Genomic DNA, 17,573 nt, shown 5'->3' with positions numbered 1-17,573 from the left:
CTGGCGGTCCCATGATGTGAGAGCTTTTAAAAGCCCACCATCATCTCTTTTCTCAGTTTCTCTCTTCTCAGGTTTTTCTCTCTGCTGCTTGCTTTTTTGTGTGATTGCTGTCCCTTACCCTAGGCTGCTCAAGTCAATACCTGTGCCTGTAGTGCTTTTATCCAGAGCTTTTTAGGAGACTGCCGCAGTCTTGGGACAGTTCTCCCAAGAGTGAAACAAAGGTAAACTCGTGTACAGGTTTTTCAGGGAGCTGCCAGGAAGGTTGAATGGCATCAGGATCCTTTGAAAATAATGTCTATATTGTTCCTTCTGGCAGTGAGATTATGGTCTACCATCTCTATGGCCGCTGTTGACTTAGCATGTGAGGAGCGGTAGGTAGGAATTTTAAAATCCCATAGTGCTCCCCTACTGCAAAAACTGCTTCTCTATTCACTAAAGCCTTCCACTTTGGGTTGTAAGTTTTAATTTTGGGTTCTAAGTTCTTAGAAAACTTGACTTAGCAAAAGTTGATTCTGATGGATTCTTCTAGCATCTTACCCATCTGAGGGGTAGAGCCTTGGAGTTTTCCTGTTCTACCACTATGGTAGTCCTTTTTAAGCCTTGGCCTCCTTTGATTCTAAACAGTGTTGTTATTTTGTAAATAATGATTAAAGGAGGAAAAACTGTCAAATGATGACATGCCTACTGCTTGTACCACATACAAAATGTAAAAAGTACATTTAGACATAAATGATGTAGTATGGAAAACCGTGTATTTTATGTACTGCATAGTTTCCCTCCCTTGACTACATTTCATCTTTTTTTTTTTCTTCTTCTGTGATCTGTTTTTTTTTTTTTTTTTTTTTTCTCCTCATTCCTTCTAGCTTGTGACTGGCATAATGGAAGAATCTAGAATTCGCAGGCTAGGAGTAAAAGCAGACGGATTGCGGAACTCTCAATCAAATGATATTCTTCAACACCAAGACTCAAATTGTGCCGGCACAAGTAACAATAATGCCTTGCAAGAAGATGAAAGCAGTAACTTTATAACAAAGAATAGGAATTTGGTGAGCCCAGTGTACTGCAAAGAAGAGTCAAGAATGGATCATCCTGGACCAGATGCTGGAACAGAGCCTTGTGATAGTCAACAAGATTCAGAGTGCAGCAGTAACAAAGGAAAAACCTTAGGTAATAATCTCCACTCAGTGGTTGGACATATTTTACATGCTGCTCATTTACCTGACTTTTCTGTAGCACAGATAATTACAGAACCTGTCCAGTTTTGAGGTAGGTGCAGTTTTGGTTAAAACACAGCTCTGTTTTCTTTGGACAGGCCAGTCAGTTATATTCAGGAGGCAAAAATGGTGAGGTAGGGATCTTTCGTTACAGGGTCCAAATAATTACTCTCTGAATAATCAAGAATCGTTTTGTCTTTGTGAAAAACTCTCTGGCCATTTGGCAAGACTACTATTGTTTTTGTCCTGTTGTTTGATTCTTTAAAGTAATCTGACCGGTAATTACTGTGAAGACTGTGTTTTTGCTCAGTTTATTTAAAAATATTGGCTAAAATTTAGCATGTTATGGCTGTCTCTGGCTTAGAAAGCAGGCTAACAAGACTAGTTATCAGGGTGTGTTTTCTCCCTTCTCCTCTGTTAGTTTGACAGTTTAGGGCTAAGAATGTGATATGTTATATTTCATGAATAAAATCTAAAAGCCTTCTTTTGCTTTATGGGATGTTTCTTGTTTTTAAAAAATTCCTATTATACCTAACATCTTTTTTTTTTAATTTTTATTTATTTATGATAGTCACACAGAGAGAGAGAGAGAGAGAGAGGCGGAGACATAGGCAGAGGGAGAAGCAGGCTCCATGCACCAGGAGCCCGATGTGGGATTCGATCCCGGGTCTCCAGGATCACACCCTGGGCCAAAGGCAGGCGCTAAACCACTGCGCCACCCAGGGATCCCTATACCTAACATCTTTGAATGGTGTTTGAATTGAGTGATTTCTGTACCTGACTATAACCTGGAATTCTTAAAAATCTGTTTTCTGCCACCCTTTATGACTTTAAAATTTATAGGAATATGAGAACTATTTAAAATTCCTTGCAAACAAAAAGATAACCTCAGAATCAGCAGCCCCAACAGCATATGTAAAATACAGCTTTCTTTGAAGTTTTTTTTACATACTCTTAAATGGTTACAGCCTAAAATCTTCATAACATAACAGTTTATATATACTATTATTTCTTACACGTTGTCTTCCATCTTTATTTATCCTTGAATTGAATGACAAACAGTTTCAGAGTAAAAATTTTGTGTGCAAAGTATTCTTTTAGATTTAATTTTATTTAAATTCAATTAAAGAACATCTTGTGTATTATTAGTTTTGGAGGTTGAATTCAGTGATTCATCGGTTGTAGATAACACCCAGTACTCATTCCATCTGTGCCCTCCTCAGTGCATCCCCCCACTCGCCTCCCCTCCAGTGACCCTCAGTTTGTTTTCTGTAGTTAAGCATCTCCATCTGTTTTTGCCCTATTTGTCCTTCCCTACCCTTATGATCCTCTGTTTTGGTACTTACACCCTCTGTATGAGTGAAGTCACATAATTGTCTTTCTGCAATTAACTTATTTTGCTTATCATAATATCCTTCAGTTCCATCCACATTCTGGCAGATGGTAAGATTTCATTGTTTTTGATGGCTGAGTAGTATTCCACTGAATGTATATGTGTATGTATATACACCACATCTTCTTTATCCATTCATCTGTCGATGGACAGCTGTGCTCTTTCCATAGTTTGGCTGTTGTGGACATTGCTGCTATAAACATGGGGGTGCAGGTGCCCTTTCAGGTCACTGTGTTTGTAAAATGATGACATGGCATCATTTTGGGAAAATGCTTAGTGATACAACTTAATAACAACAATTAAGCTTTTCTTCTGGCTCTATTTTAACTTTTTGAGGAACCTCCTCCATTTTCTTCCAGAGTGGCTGCTTAAGTTTGCATTCCCACCAACAGTGTACGAGCATCTCCCTTTCTCCGCACCCTCACCAGCATCAGATGTTTCCTGGGTTGTTCATTTGAGCCATTCTGACCATGGGACTGGTATCTCATTTCTGGGTTTTGAGTTGTATTTCCCCGTTGCCTGGTGACGTTGGGCACTTTTTCATCTGTCTGTTAGCCACTTTTAGGTCTTCCTTGGTAAAATCTCTGTCCTGTCTTCTGCCTGTTTCTAGACTGGATTACTTAGTTGTTTGGGTGTTGATTTGATAAGTTCTTTATGAATTTTGGCTACTAGCCCTTTATCTGATAAGACATTTACAAATATATTCTTGCCTTCTGTAGGTTGCCTTTCAGTTTTGTCGGTTTCCTTTGCTATGCAAAAGGCTTTTTTTTTTTTAAAAAAGATTTTACGCATGTTTATTTGACAGAGAGAGAGAGAGAGAGAGAGAGCACACGCACGCGAGAGCACAAGCAGGGGGAGGGGCAGAGGGAGAAGCAGGCTCCTCGCGGAGCAGGAGCTTGATGTGGGGGCTAGGCTCATGACCTGAGCTGAAGAAAGTCTCTTAATCAACTGAGCCAACCCCCATAAAACACTTTTTTATCTTGTGGAAATCCAGTAGTAAGTTCATTATGCCTTTGGAGTCATGTCTAGCAAAAGTTGGTACAGCCAAGGTCAAAGAGGTGGCTGCCTGTGTTCTCCTCTAGGAGTTTGATGGATTCCTGTCCCTCTTTTCATCCATTTTGAGTGTATCCTTTGTGTATGGTGTAAGAAGATGGTCCAGTTTCATCTTCTGCATGTGGCTGTCCAGTTTTCCCAAACACATCTGTTGAAGAGACTGTCTTTTTTTCCATTAGATATTCTTTGCTTCTTTGTGGAAGATGAGTTGACTAGAGAGGTGAGGGCCCATTTCTGGGTTTTCTGTTATGTTCCATTGATGTATGTGTCTGTGTCTATGTGGTGCACCAGCACCACACTGTCTTGATGACCACAGCTTTGTAGTACCAGCTTGAAATCCGGCACTTTGACGCGCCCAGCATTGGTTCTCTTTTTCAACATTCCCCTGGGCTATTTTTTTTTCTGGTTCCATACAAATTTTAGGATTATTTTTTTCAGTTCTGTGAAAAATACCACGTTGGTGGTATTTTTTGATAGGGATTGCATTGAGTGTGTAGATTGCTCCAGATAACATAGACATTTACACAATATCTGTTCTTCCAATCCATGAGCATGGGAATGTTTTTCCATCTCTTTGTGTCTTCTTCGGTTTCTTTTTTTTTTTTTTAAGACTTATTTATTTATTTATTTATTTATTATTTATTTATTCATTCAGAGAGAGAGAGAGAGAGAGAGGCAGAGGAGGAGCGCAGGCAGAAGAGAAGCAGGCTCTCTGCAGGGAGCCAGACACGGGGACTAGATCCCAGGTCTCCAGGATCACGCCCTGGCTGCAGGCGCTAAACCACTGCGCCACCGGGGCTGCCCTCTTCTTCAGTTTCTTTCATGAATATTCTGTAGTTTTCAGAGTACAGATCCTTTACCCCTTTTCTTAGGGTTATTCCTAGGTATTTCACGGTTTTTGGTGTAATGGTAAGTGGGATCGATTCCTGAATTTCTCTTTCTTCTGTCTCATCGTTAGTGTTTAGAAATGCAGCTGATTTCTGTGCATTCATTTTATATCCTGCCACTTTGCTGAATTCCTGTATGATATCTAGCAATCTTTGGGGTGGAGTCTTTTGGGTTTTGTCCGTAGAGTGTTATGTCATCGGCAAAAATGGAGAGTTTCACTTCTTCTTTGCCAATCTGGATGTGTTCTCTTTCTTTTTGTTGCCTGGTTGCTGAGGCTAGGATTTCTAATACTATGTTGAGTATCAGTGGTAAGAGTGGACGTCCCTGTCCTGTTCCTGACCTGAGGGGAAAAGCTCTCAGGTTTCCCCATTGAGAGTGATACTCAGTGTGGCCTTTTCATAGGGGTTTTGTTTTGTTTTGTTTTGTTTTGTTTTACCACAGGGGAGGTATGTTCCCTCTATCCATACAAAGAGTATGGAATTTTTCCTTCCATTTCTGTTTTTTTTTTTTTTTTGACACATCTTTAGAAGAATTGATTATTATTTCTTCTTTAAATGATTGATAAAATTCCTTTGGGTAGTCATCTGGCCCTAGACTCTTATTTGTTGGGAGGTTTTTTGTTTGTTGTTTGTTTATTTTTCATGTGAGAGAGAGAGAGAGAGGGCAGAGACCCAGGCAGAGGGAGAAGCAGGCTGCCTGTGGGGAGCCCAGTGTGGACTCGATCCCAGGACCCCGGGTTCATGACCTGAGCCAAAGGGAGATGCTCCACCACTGAGTCACCCAGGTGCCCTGCCCCTCTTGGGAGGTTTTTGATGACTGCTTCAGTTCCCTTGCTGGTTATGGGTCATGTTCATTTCTTCCTGTTTCAATTTTAGTAGTTTGTACGTTTCTAGGAATGCATCCATTTCTTCCAGATGGCCTAATTTGTTGGCATATATGGTTTGCTCATATGTTCTTATAATCGTTTGTATTTCCTTGGTGTTAGTTGTGATCTCTCCTCTTTCATTCGTGATTTTATTAATTTGGGTCCTTTCTGTTGTCTTTTTGAGAAGTCTGGGTTGGGGTTTTTGACCGTATTAATTCTTTCCAAGTACCAGGTCCTAGTTTCATGATCTGTCCACTGTTCTGGTTTCTATTTCATGGATTTCTGTTTTAATATTCATTACTTCTTTTCTTCGCTTGTTTTGTTTTTTTTTAAGATTTTATTTATTCATTCATGACAGACACAGAGAGAGAGAGGCAGAGACACAGGCAGAAGGAGACGCAGGCTCCATACAGGGAGCCTGACATGGGACTCGATCCCAGGTTCCAGGATCACACCCCGGGCAGAATGCATTGCTAAACCTCTCAGCCACCAGGGCTGCCCCCTTTCGCTTGTTTTATGCCTTATTTGCTGTTCTTTCCCAGGTCCATTTGGTGTAAGGTTAGGCTATGTATTTGAGACTTTTTTTGGTTTCTTGACAAAGGTCTTTGTTGCTGTTTACCTCTGTCTTAAGACTGCCTTTGCTGTATTCCAAAGGTTTTAGAGAGTTCGGTTTCGGTTTTCATTTTCATTGAGGAAAGTATCTTTTGAAGTCAGTCTGTTCCTCCTTCCTACCTCCTTGCATAGCAGTTTGCAAAGTATAACACCTATTAAATTTTTCTTCTAATCTTAAAATGAAATATCCTCCACAGAAAGAGTGGACAGTGTAGAAAATAAAATTCCCCCACCCCCCGCCTGCCCAGGGAAAGAAAGAGAGATTATCATTTACTCTGAAGCACGTTTGCCCCCACTTATGTCAGTCATCTCCTTCTGCCTGCCAGAGTTCTTAAAGTATTCTTTAAAAAATAAATAAATAAAAATAAAACTCTTCTCTCCAAGGGAAGAATTAATGTTTTGACTTCATTTCTTTGGCCCTAAACTTTAACACCACGAATATGCTTGGTAAATCACCTGAAAAGAATCATAACCAAAACTGGTATTTAGAAAGTTGCTAGTCACAATGCATTATATACATTTTAGGTGTTTTGTCCTTGGCCAGCATAGATGTTTTGAAAACATTCCTACCCTTTGTAAAGTGTTTTATCTTGGAATTAGCAGTTAAGTAAGAGGTTTTAAACTCTTGTGCTTACTGTTTAAGTGCCAAATAGCTAATCTCTGGTAGTTTTGGTAAACCGAAGAAATTTAAAGGTACTGGGGAGACTCCTCTTAACAATTTCTCTGTTTTACTGGTAATCTGTATCAATGTACAGTCTATGTCATAATCTGGACATTGGAACATGAATATTATGTAGAAGTTACAGATTGGATTAATAATTTTTCCCCCTAATGTGAACTGGTGCAGCCACTCTGGGCAACTGTGTGGAGTTTCCTCAAAGAGTTAAAAATAGATCTACCCTATGACCCAGCAATTGCACTGCTGGGATTTACCCCAAAGATACAGATGCAGTGAAACGCCGGGACACCTGCACCCCAATGTTTATAGCAGCAATGTCCACAGTAGCCACACTGTGGAAGGATCCTCGGTGTCCATCGAAAGATGAATGGATATAGAAGATATGGTCTATGTATACAGTGGAATATTACTCAGCCATTAGAAATGACCAATACCCACCATTTGCTTCAACGTGGATGGAACTGGAGGGTATTATGCTGAGTGAAATAAGTCAATCAGAGAAGGACAAACATTATATGGTCTCATTCATTTGGGGAATGTAAAAAATAGTGAAAGGGAATAAAGGGGAAAGGAGAAAAAAAATGAGTGGGAATATCAGAAAGGGAGACAAAACATGAGAGGCTCCTAACTCTGGGAAATGAACTAGGGGTGGTGGAAGGGGAGGTGAGCAGGGGGTGGGGGTAAATGGGTGACGGGGGTCACTGAGGGGGGCACTTGATGGGATGAACACTGGTTGTTATTCTACTTGTTGGCAAATTGAACACCAATAAAAAATAAATTTATAAATAATAATAATAATAATTTTTCACCCTGGTACTTTTTTTTCTTTTATTGGTTATCAGGAAAAGAAGTGTTAGTATTGATGCAAGCCTTAAACACTCTTTCAACTCCAGAGGAAAAGCTGGCAGCTCTCTGTAAGAAATACGCTGATCTTGTGAGTATTAAGGGCACAAAGCCTATGTAAAATATAGCAAAATTTGTTATTAAAGCACTATCATATATCAACATATTACTATGTTTTCTGAATAACAAACTCTTAAGTATTGAGCTGGAACAAGTATAGTTACTGTTCCTTCAGATAGTTCACATATATCCTGCTTATTAGCATTTTGGCATCTTCTGAAATTGTGAGAGGCAGGAACCACTGAGCATCAGTGAAAGGTCTAGAAACTGTCCAGATGCAAAGCAATCAGAGTTGTTGGTGCTGGCCTCAGGAAAGGAATGGGCTGCTTCCATCAGGTAGGGAAGTCAGTCTATAATGGTACACTGACATGATGAAAATAAAATGAGTAATGGTAGAAAAAGAAAGATGGAGAAAGGCATGAAATTCACATGGAAAAGTGGCAGAATGGTTGTATTTGGCCTGGTGATGTGACATCAGCAGCAAGTCTGAAGCATTAGGGAAGAAAGAGCAAACTGACTAGCAGAGTGGTCTAGGGCAGTCCTTCTCAAATTTATATAAATCACCAGGGAATATTGATTGTTAATAATGATTCAGGAGATGTTAAGATTCATTTTATAGTAGATCTGAGGCAGGAGTGGGTGAGATGGCTACAGTATCATATTCTAACAAATTCCCAGTTGATGGCCAAAGCGCTGGGCCCAGGAACCAGGCTTGGAGAAACATGAATCAAGTGGGATTTTACTTAGGAGGACATGATAAATGTAGAGCTTTAGAATATAGTCAGTCTTACTATTATCAACTTAAAATAATCTGGTACACATACATAGATGTGTGATGATATATGCCAACCTCTTGGTAACCAAAAACCAGAAATCTGTAGTAGATACCCAAAAGATACTGAGAAAAGAAGGTAAGCATACGACTTAAGAAACTCATCAAGTCACCAAAGTAGAGAGTAACAGAGGAGAAAAGAATGCAGTAACTATAAAATAGCCAGAGAGCAATTAACAAATGGCACTTAGAACATACCTATCAATAATTACTTGAAATGTAAGTGGACTGAGTTATTTAATCAAAAAAATAGGGATTAAATGGATTAAAGAATAAGGAAACAAGAGCCATCTATATGCTGCATATATTAAAGTCATAAGATTTTCACAAGACATAAGGATGCAGAGACCAAAAGTGAAGAGATGGGAAAAGGCATTCTATGCAAATGAAAGCCAAAGGAAATTTGGGGTAGCTATAGTCAAACCAGACAAAGTGGCCTTTAAAATAAAAAGCAGAGACAAAAAGCACTTTGTAATGAAAAATCCAACAAGCGGATGTAACATTTAAAAATAATCAGTGTACCCAATATAGAGATCCCAAATATATAAAACAAACATTAACAGACCTAAAGGCTGTTAGGAATACTGTAACAGTAAGGGGCTTTCATACCCTGTTTACATCAATGGACAAATTATCCACACAAAAAAAAAATCAGTAAGGGAATATTGGCCTTAAACAGCACAGTAAAACGAATGGACTTAAAAGTGATATACAGACTGTTCCATTCTAAAACGAATAGACATTCACTTAAAATGCTCATGACGTGTTCTCCAGAATAGATCACATTAGGCCGCTTCAGTACACTTAACAAGATTGAAACCCTTCCAAGCATCCCTACCAAACAACTAGAAATCAGAACAAAAGAGGGAAGTTGTTAATATCTGGAAGTTAAATAACATGCTGAACAGTGGGTCAGTAAAGTAATTAAAGGAAACTGTTTTAAAATATTGAGGCAAATGATGTTGGAAATACATCATACCAGATTATGCATGGCAAAAGCAGTTCTCAGGTTCATAGCCATTTGTGCTACCACAAAAACATGAAAAATCTCACCCAACCAACCTACATTTATATCTCAAAGAACTAAAAAAAACAACAAAGCCCAAAGTTAGAAGGAATACATAAAAATGATAAAGATCAGTGTGGAAACCAATGAAAAAGAAACCAAAAAGCAATGGAAAAGATCAATGAAACTAAGCTGGTTATTTGAAAAGGTAACGAAATTGACAAATCTTCAGCTAGGCTTTGCAAGAAAAAAATAGAGATGGCTCCAGTAAATAAAATGAGAACTGCGAGAGGAGACCTTGGAAGTGATAGCACAGAAATACAGTTGTCAATTCCAGTTGCCTGTGAGAAACCAATTCCTAGGCTTTCTCTTTGAGCCATGCTACCAGAATAATCTTGGGTCCTGACTGTAAGGGAAAGACCATGGTGCCTATGACTAGGGGAATTAGGTGTTGGGGGATGGATGATGATGCCTTTCCTTCTCTCCTCTGACCCCCACCAAACAAACAGAACTTCTGTAGTCATCTTTGATTCTTACCACATGAAGTGCAAACTTCAGAATTTATATCCATATCTAGGGGATCCCTGGGTGGCACAGCGGTTTGGCGCCTGGCTTTGGCCCAGGGCGAGATCCTGGAGACCCGGGATCGAATCCCACATCGGGCTCCCGTGCATGGAGCCCGCTTCTCCCTCTGCCTGTGTCTCTGCCTCTCTCTCTCTCCCCCTCTCTCTCTGTCACTATCATAAATAAATAAATTTAAAAAATGTATATTTCCATATCTAAAATCAGTGCATCAGCTTACATTGTTGAAAGCTATTTTTCCCAAGGACCTTATCTCTTTTGGTCTTCCCCTGTTTTTCTGTCTTCTTTTAAAAACGTATGTTTCCAAAGGTTTGAGACAAATCTAGCTGTCATGCTATTTTTTGTCTTTTTTGTTGTTGTCTTGAATCAACTTTCCTGGTCCCCAACTCTCACTCACTGAAGCTTTTGCACTGACTCACATCGATGCATCGTACCCTGACTCCTCTCTCTTTTTCTAGAATTTTATTTATTTATTCATGAGAGATAGAGAGACGCAGAGACACAGGCAGAAAGAGAGGCAGAGAGAGAGAGAGGCAGGCTCCATGCAGGGAGCCTGATGTTGGTCTCGATACCAGGTTTCCAGGATCACACCCTGGGCCGAAGGCAGGCGCCAAACCACTGAGCCACCCAGGCATCCCCTGACTCCTCAATCCTGGTGCTTCCTCACTGTGGATGGCCCATATCAAACTCCAGCCCCATTCTCTTGTTTCTGTGCTGTTTTTTTGTGCTAAAATATACATAACATTAAATGTACCATAATAACCACTGTCAAGCAATGTGTTTCAGTGGTATTAAGTGTATTCATGTTGTGGTGAACCATCAACACTTTCCATCTCTAGAAACAAACCAAAACTCTATTTATTGCTTATTAAATATTTTTTGGCATATATAGTTGCTCATATTTTCTTATAATCGTTTGTATTTCCTTGGTGTTTGTTGTGATCTCTCCTCTTTCATTCATGATTTTATTTTTATTTCATTTTTAAAAATTATTTTTCATTGTAGTTTAATTGTCAACCTATAGCATATCACCCAATGCCTATCCCTTCAAGTGTCCCCCTTTGTGCCCATCATCCAGTCTCCCCATCCCTCTGCCCACCTCCCTTTCCACTATCCATTGTTCATGGAACCTGAAAGGATCATATCTTTCAACCTTTTTGTTGACCTTTTTAATTTTTGAAATAACAGCTTAAAAGAATTTCTTCAGGGACACCTGGTTGGCTCAGCGGTCTGCCTTTAGTCAGGGCTTGTCCCAGGGTCAAGTGTCATCAGGTTCCCTGCATGGAGCCTGCTTCTCCCTTTGCCTGTGTCTCTGCTCCTCTCTCTCTGTCTCTGATGAATAAGTGAATAAAATCTTAATAACTACAACAAATCTTTTCTGCAGAGGGAGTATCTGGATGTACTGGTTGTTCAACAGACCCTGAGGGAGTTCATGTCTTGAGGGACAGGTGGATAAATTGGTGTCGGTTAGGTTAGTGATCTTATGATTAAATATAATTAAATATAATTCCCAGGTTAATGGGGACATGATTGGCATGCTGGTGACCTGGCAATGTGTATTCCTTTTCCCAGTAAATTTCAAAAATTTATCAAGCTGGGTGGAAAACCAAATGTATGTTCCTGGATTCAGCCCCTGTCTCTGAGCTAAGTGCAATACAGAAGGAGATAGGCACCTAAGAAATGCAGAGTCTTGAGAGACCAGTTTTTTAATATATATATTTTTATTGGTGTTCGTTTGCCAACATATAGAATAACACCCAGTGCTCATCGTATCAAGTGCCCCCCTCAGTGCCCGTCACCCAGTCACCCCCACCCCTTCCCACCTCTGTTTCTACCACCCCTAGTTCGTTTCCCAGAGTTAGGAGTATTGAGAGACCAGTTTTAATGGACAGAACAATTTTGTTCATTTTGCACATTTGTTTATTCCATTTTTGTGGAATGATGAGTCATACCTGAATGACGAAGTCATAAGGAAATATAGAGTCAGTGGTCACAATTATAGTGATAGTTTGGGATTGCTTTTCCAGAAAATCCATGGGTTCTATCTTGAGGGATGCAGGAATCTCAATGCTGGCAACTCTGGCTCAACTTTCCCGTATTTGCACTGGAAGAAATTAGTATACGTGCAAGAGTGATTTGAGCAGTGGGTTCTGGAGGTAGCCTGTGAATATGTCAAATTTGATCCAGCAATGAATTAGTAAATTTTCACAAATTAGAAGTTAATCCTCTAGGATAAAGTGAGCTGGATGCCCTTTTTCTAACTACCAAGCACATACAAGCACAAGAAAGCTGTATAGGCTGTGGTTAATGTAAGACATGATGCAGGTGGTTAGAAGTTCCCAGTAACTTGATAATAAGTAGTCAGAAGTGAGGTAGGGGATGGGGGAAAGAGGGAAAGGGAATTCTAAAAAAGCCTTTCTCTTACTTTTCCTTCAACAGGCAAGAGGCTCTGGAATTTTGCTTTACAAACAAAACATGAGAGATACCTAACTCAGGGAATCGAACAAGGGGTAGTTGAAAGGGAGGTGGGTGGGGGTTGCGGTGACTGGGTAATGGGCACTGAGGGGGGCACTTAGTGTGATGAGCACTGGATGTTATGCTATATGTTGGCAAATTGAACTCCAATTAAAAAATTAAAAAAAACAGGATGCTAAATATTAAGTCTTCTCTGCTCTACTGTTATCTTGGAAAGTTAGGTCCCAGTTATTTGGTTGAAAGCAATTGCCAAACTCCTCAACAGTGAGCACCCAACTTTGGAGAAACGTAATAACTGGAGCATGCAGATTTGCAAAGAAAAAATAGTACTATTTGCAAAACATGCTCTTATACACTATATAGAAATAGTAGTGAACATATACACATGTGTGCACACACATTTTTCTGTAGGACTAATAAGTTTGTGGTAAATCCAAGAAATATAAAGAGCCCTACAAGGACTGAAGAACTGATATATAATATTTAAATCATTATAAATAAAAGAAATGAATTTCTACGGCTAAGGAAAAATGTGAAGTGATTGCATTTTGTGTGTGTGGGGGGGCGGAAGATGATGAAGAAGTGATTGTATTCTGTTGTGTATGGGGGGAAGATGATGAAAATATTGTGGATTTATACAGTAGTAATTGAAAACTTTACAGATATAAAAATCTTGAATTGTACTTTAATGATGGAGAACTGTGTGGAGTGAATTTTATATATATATATGTATATATATATATATGTATATATATATATTTTTTAAGTCTTAAGTCTTGATTCTCTATACTGGAAAGTGGTCATTTTCAGGAACTGCCAGAGCAACATTTCATATTAATAACATCAACAAGCAAAATCACTCAGCAAAGCAAGTTTATGAGAAATCTGAGAGGGAAACGGTGGCTGATAGAGTAGAATTCATTTAACAAGTATTAAGTGCCAACTATATGTGGAGCTGCGTTCTTCAAGCCCGAGAGAGTCAGTCAAGAAAACTCAAGAAAACATGATTCTCATCCCACAGGAACCTGGAAGTGGTAAATGATCGCCAAGGTTGATGGTTAGGCGGGGCTGTGGGCAACTGTCTCGGGGCAAATAAATTATAAAAGCCAATAGTCTTAAGTTTCCTGCTAAACGTGAGGTTTCCATAGGGACAATAGGAACAAAAGAAATAGTTTTTCTGCCAACCCTGATATATTAAGTTCCCCATTACTGAAACATTTCTAAAGTTCTTCGAGTATAGTAGCGTTCATTTATTTTTTTTTTTTTAAAGATTTTTATCTATTCATGAGAGGCACAAAAAGGCAGACACAGGCAGGCGCCATGCAGGGAGCGCGATGCGGGACTGGATCTCAGATCACACTTCTAGTTTGAGGCAGAGGCTCAATCGGTAAGCCAGTCAGCGCACCATAGCATCCCTTTAAAACTACAAATCCCAGTAGGCAATGTGCGCAGGACAGTGAGTTGTTTCCTTTTCTCTGAATCCTGAATAACTATGTAAACAGCACGTGGGCAACCGCGCAATTTGGCAGGAGTGCCAGTTCCTTCCGAAGTCTTTTCTCCGGAACTCTGAATCGCAAAAACTCCACACAAGCTTTGACGAAAAAGCTCAGCCTAGATTCTTATATTCCCCACCCCCATCCTAGTCCTTTCCCGCTGCAGCCAACCTCTTCCGGTCACGTGAAAGGCTTAGGGTGCGCGATTGGTCGGCAGGTATTAGAGGATAGGAAGTCTTGCGAGTTTGTGCTGCTCGTTATATTGCGGATTTGGCTGCTTTCGTCAACTCGCTGCGACTTAGGTAAAATAGGCTGCGCGAAAAAGGCGCCGGCTATTCCCTGCGGGTCAGTGGGGTAGATATTCTGGTCAGCTCTAGCTGCAGGGTTAAAAGGTAAGTGAGAATACGGTCTTTTACAGGTTGCTTTAAACTATTTGTTTACTTTAGCCACGGCACGAATATTCAGCTTTCTTTCCTCCCAGGTAATGTCGGTGGGAGCAAGTGAATGTTTCTATATACCTATCGGACTAAATGGGGTGAGGGAGAGGGCTGCCGTTTGGGGGCATGCGGTTGGAAGACAAGGAAGGGCAGAAAACGCAGCCCTGTCTGAAGGAAATGGAATATGATGTAGGGGTGAGCCAGGTGTGACAGCCACGTGCGGACGGCGCGGCCGGGCCCCGGGAGCCTAGTGTCCTCACTCCCAGCCCCCGCCGCCTCATGCTCCCCGCGCTGGGCACGCCGTCAAAACAGTAAGAGCTTTAGAGCTGTCCTTCGGATGTGGGGAGGTAAATGGAAACGCGCAGGCTGCTCCCTGGCAGCGCTATTGCGTACTTCTATAATGGCGCGGAGTCCATCATCCTTACGCTGCCTGTTCCTTTTCCATGTCTTCATTTCCTTTCGCCGCAACAGGGTTGTATATTTCTATGAAGTACCTGGGTATGGCCGCACAGTTCATGGGACCTTGGCAATTGGCATCACCGGTTTGGTGATAGTTGGGAGCAGAGATGCCGAAATGATGCCGCAAGACCTCAGTCCAACAGAACTGGCGAGCATCGTTGTGAGCCTTTCTAATTCACGTTTTTTCTTCCTTTTCTTTCTTTTTCCTGTCATTTGAGTGCCTGCCCAACAGCCTTTGGTCTCTCAATCTGTGGTACATTCTACAAATTTTCCCTACTTAACATCGGGAGTTTTCATTGCCTCAGAATACAGGAAAGTGAGGACCATAAGACTGGGAAAACCCAACTTGTTCTGCGGTCGATGGGTGGAATTTGGAAAAGTTCGCACAATGGATAGGCTGCCTATTATGTACTATTAGAGCCACGGGGTGTGGAATTTCAGGGAAAGGACCTCTGAAGATGAGAATCCTCCTTTTTTTTCCCTTTACTTGAGCAATATTGAAACACTCACTCCTCTAGGAAGTTACAAGTAATATTTTTCTAACATATATAATGAATTTGAAAATGTTAAATTTATACTGGAGCAAAGTGTCAAGAATTAGTTTTGGGGGGTCTCTTTCCAATGTCAGGTATTTTTTCCGTGTCAGTACAAGGTGTTAACTAACTTTTAGTTGTCTTTTCCCCCTTTCTTTTCACTTCTCCATGCATTCTGAAAGAAAGATCCAGGACCTACACGATTGAAAGAGGAGCCATGAATTCAGCATAGTCTGGGGATTCAAAATTGTCACTTTCAGTGGCAGTGATTTTGGAGGTCTCTCTTTCCCAGGGACAACTCTGATTAAAAAACAAACTGCAAATAAGAACATGAGTGTTTGGGTTCATGCTCCTTGGGATGAAGGTAGAGACTGACTGATTCAGGAACAAGGGTTTATTCAGTTAGCTAAATTTAAAAGGTTCACCAAATTAAAATGGTTAAGGTAATGTCCCTTTGTGTTAATAGTGCATATGAATAGTCGGAATCTAATACTGCCCTAACTGTCTCATATTCATCTACCATTTAAACTGTCCTTCCTTCTCTGCTCATGCTTTTCTGAGCATTTTTCTAGTTTGTTATCATTCCTCACTTGACTACAACATGGGATTGAAATACATGATAAAGGATTAGTTTCCCAATTTCTGTTTTTATTTTTATTTTTTTTGTATTTTTTTATTTGAGTTCAATTTATCAACACATAGCATAACACCCAGTGCTCATCCCGCCAATTGCCCCCCTCAGTGCCCGTCACCCAGTCACCCCAACACCCTGCCCACCCTTCCACTACCCCTTCTTCCTTTTCCAGAGTTAGGAGTCTCTCATGTTCTGTCACTGCCTCTGATATTTCCCATTCATTTTCTTTCCTTTCCTCTTATTCCCTTTCACTATTTTTTATGTTCCCCGTCTGAATGAAAACATGTTATATCTGATGGCTGTGTAATATCCCATTTTATGTATAGACCACATCTCCTTTATCCATTCATCTGTCGATGGACACCGAGGCTCCTTCCACATCTTCTTTATCACTCTGTAGAAGGGCATCCTGATTCCTCCCATAGTTTGGCTATTATGAACATTGCTGCAGTGAACAGTGGTGTGCAGGAGTCATTTCATTTCATTAAATTTGTGTCTTTGGGGTAAATACCCTGTATTGCAATGGCCGCGTCCTAGGGTAGCTCTATTCTCACTTTTTCAGGACATTCCTTTCTGTTTTCTGGAATGGCTGAACAAGCCTGCCCTTGCATCAAAAGTGAAAGAGAAAGTTCCACTCTCTCTATATCTTCCCTTATATTTATTGTTTCTGGCCTTGTTACTTTATCCATTCTGAGTTGTGTAAGTGAGATCTTAGTGTAGTTTTCATTTGTATTTCCCTGATGACAAGTCATGAGGATCATTTTTCTCATCTGCCTGTTGGCCATGTGTATAGGTCTTCTTTGGAGAAAAGCCTGTTCATGTATTCTCCCCATTTCTTGACTGGATTATTTGTTTTGTTGGGTGCTGACTTTGTTAAGGAAATATCTTCTCCTATTCTGTAGGTTGCCTTTCATTTTGCCGCCTGTTGCATTGTTGTACAGATTCTGTCTTGATGAAGTCCTAATAGTTTATTTTTCCCTTTGTTTCCTATGCCTTTTGAGAGGTGCCTTGCTAGCAGTCGCTGCAAGCAAAAAAAAAAAAAAAGTTGCTACCTGAATTCTCCTCTAGGATTTTGATGGATTATGGTCTCTCATTTCGGTATTTCATCCATTTTGATTTATCTTTGTGTTTGGTGTAGCTGAATGGTCCACTTTCATTCTTCTGCAGGAGGCTGTCCAGTTTTTTTCAGAAATATTTATTGATGAGACTTTCTTTCATTAGATATTTTTTCTTGCTTCTTAGGAGTAGTTGCCCATAGAGTTGAGGGTCCATTTCTGCGTTCTCTGCTCTGTTCTATGTGTTGTGATTGCCAGTACCAGGATATCTTGATGATAAAGACTTTTTTTATATATAAATTTATTTTTTATTGGTATTCAATTTGCCAGTATATAGAAATACCCCCCCAAAAAATACCACCCAGTGCTCATCCCCTCAAGTGCCCCCCTCAGTGCCCATCACCCAGTCACCCTCACCCCCCGTCTACCTCCCCTTCCACCACCCCTAGTTCATTTCCCA

At 40.3% G+C, this 17,573-nt stretch overlaps 1 protein-coding gene across 5 annotated transcripts in view; it reads left to right on the top strand.

Annotated features, from left to right (window-relative positions):
- The first annotated feature begins 867 nt into the window (after positions 1-867).
- Positions 868-17,573, top strand: part of LOC140629718 (gamma-taxilin-like) — a 64,792-nt gene continuing 48,086 nt past the window's right edge. For 3 of the 5 annotated variants that reach the window (XM_072819297.1, XM_072819296.1, XM_072819298.1), the window contains exons 1-2: positions 868-1,167; positions 7,547-7,638. In XM_072819297.1, coding sequence (XP_072675398.1) covers positions 879-1,167; positions 7,547-7,638 — 381 coding nt within the window. In that variant the 5' untranslated portion in view covers positions 868-878. Of the gene's footprint in view, positions 1,168-7,546; positions 7,639-14,228; positions 14,388-14,903; positions 15,052-17,573 lie in introns of those variants that run through there. The other 2 variants (XM_072819299.1, XM_072819300.1) reach the window with 2 other exon arrangements.

The sequence above is a fragment of the Canis lupus genome (genome assembly GCF_048164855.1).
Source record: "Canis lupus baileyi chromosome Y unlocalized genomic scaffold, mCanLup2.hap1 SUPER_Y_unloc_5, whole genome shotgun sequence".
Classification (NCBI taxonomy): Eukaryota; Metazoa; Chordata; class Mammalia; order Carnivora; family Canidae; genus Canis; species Canis lupus.
This window is presented reverse-complemented; position numbering and strand designations above follow the sequence as displayed.